The sequence below is a fragment of the Orcinus orca genome, chromosome 6, assembly GCF_937001465.1.
Source record: "Orcinus orca chromosome 6, mOrcOrc1.1, whole genome shotgun sequence".
Lineage (NCBI taxonomy): Eukaryota > Metazoa > Chordata > Mammalia > Artiodactyla > Delphinidae > Orcinus > Orcinus orca.
This window is the reverse complement of record NC_064564.1, coordinates 22,507,614-22,511,159: the sequence shown is the minus strand read 5'-3', so window position 1 is coordinate 22,511,159 and position 3,546 is coordinate 22,507,614. Positions and strand designations below refer to the sequence as shown.

General features: G+C 40.8%; 1 protein-coding gene across 1 annotated transcript; it reads right to left on the bottom strand.

Moving 5' to 3' along the window:
* Positions 1-308: 308 nt before the first annotated feature.
* Positions 309-2,510, bottom strand: LOC125964588 (akirin-1). The gene has a single exon (XM_049710701.1). The coding sequence runs from the start codon at positions 2,399-2,401 to the stop codon at positions 1,823-1,825; it is 579 nt and encodes a 192-aa protein (XP_049566658.1). The 5' UTR covers positions 2,402-2,510; the 3' UTR covers positions 309-1,822.
* Positions 2,511-3,546: the final 1,036 nt, after the last annotated feature.

Sequence of the window (3,546 nt, the reverse complement as noted above, 5' to 3'; positions counted from 1 at the left end):
TTTGCTGTGCAAAAGCTTTGAAGTTTCATTAGGTCCCATTTGTTTATTTTTGTTTTTATTTCCATTACTCTAGGTGGTGGATCAAAAAAAATCTTGCAGTGATTTATGTCAAAGAGTGTTCTTCCTATGATTTCTCTAAGTTTTATAGTGCCCAGTCTTACATTTAGGTCTCTAATCCATTTTGAGTTTATTTTTGTGTATGGTATTAGGGAGTGCTGTAATTTCATTCTTTTACATGTAGCTGTCCAGTTTTCCCAGCACCACTTATTTTTTTTTTTTTTTTTTTTTTTTTTTAAGAAGGCAAGGTAAACAAATAGCTTAAGTATTTTATTTGTTTGCAACTAAGCTTGTTAACACTATATAATGAAAATGTACAAAGAATAATGTTGCAGTTTTTGGTTAGATTTAAGTCAAAGACATTCATTAATAAGGAATCTTCGAATGTGAATATTCCAGAAACTTCTCTAAGCCATCTGATCAGGACAACTGTCTCTGAATATTACCTTACTTTGGAAGGTACTGGCATACATTTGAATTAAACACAGTTTTTTTTCAAAATAAGCCTTAATTAAAAAAACTATTCTATATTCAAACTAAAACAATTTTAATAGAACTTTCCTTTCTGAAACAATAATAAAGGAAACAAGGCATTTTGTAAAACGTGGTCCTGAACAAGTCACAGTAAAAAATAAATGTATACTTAACTTCCACCTCCTCAAAACAGAGGTTACTTTCTGTTCCTCAGCCTTGGAAATAAGGTGAAGAACAGTCTGTAAGCAACTTCGGGCAGGGGGTTGCCAAAACAAAGCTCAAGCAATTGAACATGGACATCTCTTAAAAGAATTTGGGGGAACCTGACCAAAGGATCCAAATTCTATTTCTAATGAGTGATACAAAGGTGAAGTGGCGCCTCCCAAGTAGCAGTGCCTCAGGGGCGTGGCCCAGCCCCATGCTCGCCTTTGTCATGCTCCCAAGCAAAGCCTGATGCTCCTCCTCCAGAGGAGACTCTCTTCCTTCTTAGAGGTTCAGTGTCCAGGGAGCTCCTTGTATGAATGAGGTGAGCACAGACTCCACGTGGGTATTTTAAGGCTTGGAGTCAAAGTAATGTTCTAACACAGCTAGGCAGAGTCATGTGTCAAATGGCCTGTCTCGGGTTTGTTCTAATTCCTCACCACGCATTTGTAGACCTAGGACCACAGACCTTTGCTATGTCGTCATAATCACATCTAATGTCCATCCTAACTTATGATTCATATTCTGTGCCTGGAAACAGTCCCTGTATTTAACAATAACACCTACACAGAAAACAATCCACTGTTACAACTTATATGGTCACAAAACATTAATGATCTTCTGTAGACCAAGGAAATGTTTTTAACCATAATTGTCGTGCATCAAATTCACAGCCAGAATCCCCAAGATCAAAAAAATTTGCACAATACAAATAATAACTTAAAATACACATAAACACACATACACACACTCTCACACACACTTCTTACAGAACTGTGCTTGGGGAAACTCCATTTGTTGAGTGCCACTGAGGGCATATTTTGCTAAACTGCTGCTCCAGGTATTTTTGTTTGGAAAATCTATCACAGTAGGGCACAGCTGTTTATTGGATGAGCAGAAAAGAAACATATGCTTGTGGCAACCGGAAAGTTTTAAGGTCTTTCAAGTTGTATAAAATGGACCTGCAGAAACATTTAAGTGTTCTCAGGATGCAAAGTTGGAGCTGAAATGTGATATCAAACCAGTTGCAAAAAGTGTACAGCAGCCATCTCTTGAGGTCAAACCTGGTACCCAGATATGCAAGAAAGCTTCAGGACACATAGCTTGTTGGCCTTGTCCCATATCGTCGCATAATCTGATCATGTGTGAATTTCACAAAAGATTCATATTGTTCTGCTAGTTTGGTATTGAGGATTTGCTCATATTCCTCCCGAATTTTATCTTCATAGTCTTTTAAGAGACGCTCACATATTATTCCAACTTGTCGGAGGGTAAAGGTGGGCTGGTCCTTCTTCATCCAGGAGGAACCTGGCGAACTAGGTGCTGTGAGTGCTGAGGAGTGAGGCTGACTTTCCGAAGTACAAGCTTCACTCTGATTAAGAACAACTTCTAAATGTCTCCACCTCTGATAACGACTGTATTCTTGTTTTATGTTCTGAAAAATTTGCTCCGGGGTTGGAAGGCGCCGCTCGCTGCCGGGCGGGGCGAGCTGCTGCAGAGTCGGCGGTGGGGTCTGCGCCTGAAGCAGCGGCGGCGGCTCGGCGTCCGGGGGCCTGAGGCCCGGAGTGGGGCCGGGCAGAGGGGCGCAGCGCCGCCGTTTCGGGGAGCCGGGGCTCAGCAGCGCCGCCTCGAACTCCATGGGCCGCTTCAACGTCGCCCCGCACGCCATGCCGCTGAAGGGCCAGGGACCAGGACCCGACGCGACTTTAACTGCGGCCCAACCTCCCGCTCCTCAGCGGAGCCCGCAAGCCAAGCCGGCTCCAATGGCGGCTCCAGCACCGGCCCCAGCACCACTTATTGAAGAGACTGTCTTTTCTCCATTGTATAGCCTTGCCTCCTTTGTCATAGAATAGTTGACCATAGGTGCGTGGATTTATCTCTGGGCTTTCTATATTGTTCCATTGATCTATGTTTTTGTTTTTGTGCCAGTATCATATTGTCTTGATTACTGTAGCTTTGTAGTATAGTCTGAAGTCAGGGAGTCTGATTCTTCCAGCGCCATTTTATTCCCTCAAGACTGCTTTTGCTATTCAGGGTCTTTTTTGTCTCCATACAGATTTTAAGATTTTTGGTTCTAGTTCTGTAAAAAATGCCATTGGTAATTTGATAGGGATTGCATTGAATCTGTAGATTGCTTTGGGTAGTATAGTCATTTTCACAATATTGATTCTTCTAATCCAAGAACACGGTATATTTCTCCATCTGTTGGTATCCTGTTTAATTTCTTTCATTAGTGGCTTATAGTTTTCTGCATACAGGTCTTTTGTCTCCTTAGGTAAGTTTACTCCTAGGTATTTTACACTTTTTGTTGCAATGATAATGGGAGTGTTTCCTTAATTTCTCTTTCAGATTTTTCATCATTAGTGTATAGGAATGCAAGAGATTTCTGTGCGTTAATTTTGTATCCTGCAACTTACCAAATTCATTGTTTATGTCTAGTAATTTTCTGGTGGCATATTTAGGATTCTCTAAGTATAGTATCATGTCATCTGCAAACAGTGACAGTTTTACTTCTTCTTTTCCAGTTTGTATTCCTTTTATTTCTTTTTCTTCTCTGATTGACGTGGCTAGGACTTCCAAAACTATGTTGATTAATAGTGGTGAGAGTGGACATCCTTGTCTTGTTTCTGATCTTAGAGGAAATGCGTTCAGTTTTTCACCATTGAGAATGATGTTTGCTGTGGATTTGTCGTATATTGCCTTTATTATGTTGAGGTAGTTTCCCTCTATACCCACTTTCTGGAGGGTTTTTTTCATAAATGGGTGTTGAATTTTGTCAAAAGCTTTTTCTGCATCTACTGAGATGATCATATG

Coding starts and splice junctions, on each gene's coding strand:
- LOC125964588 (XM_049710701.1), bottom strand. CDS start 2,401: ATGGCGTGCGGGGCGACGTTGAAGCGGCCCATGGAGTTCGAGGCGGCG.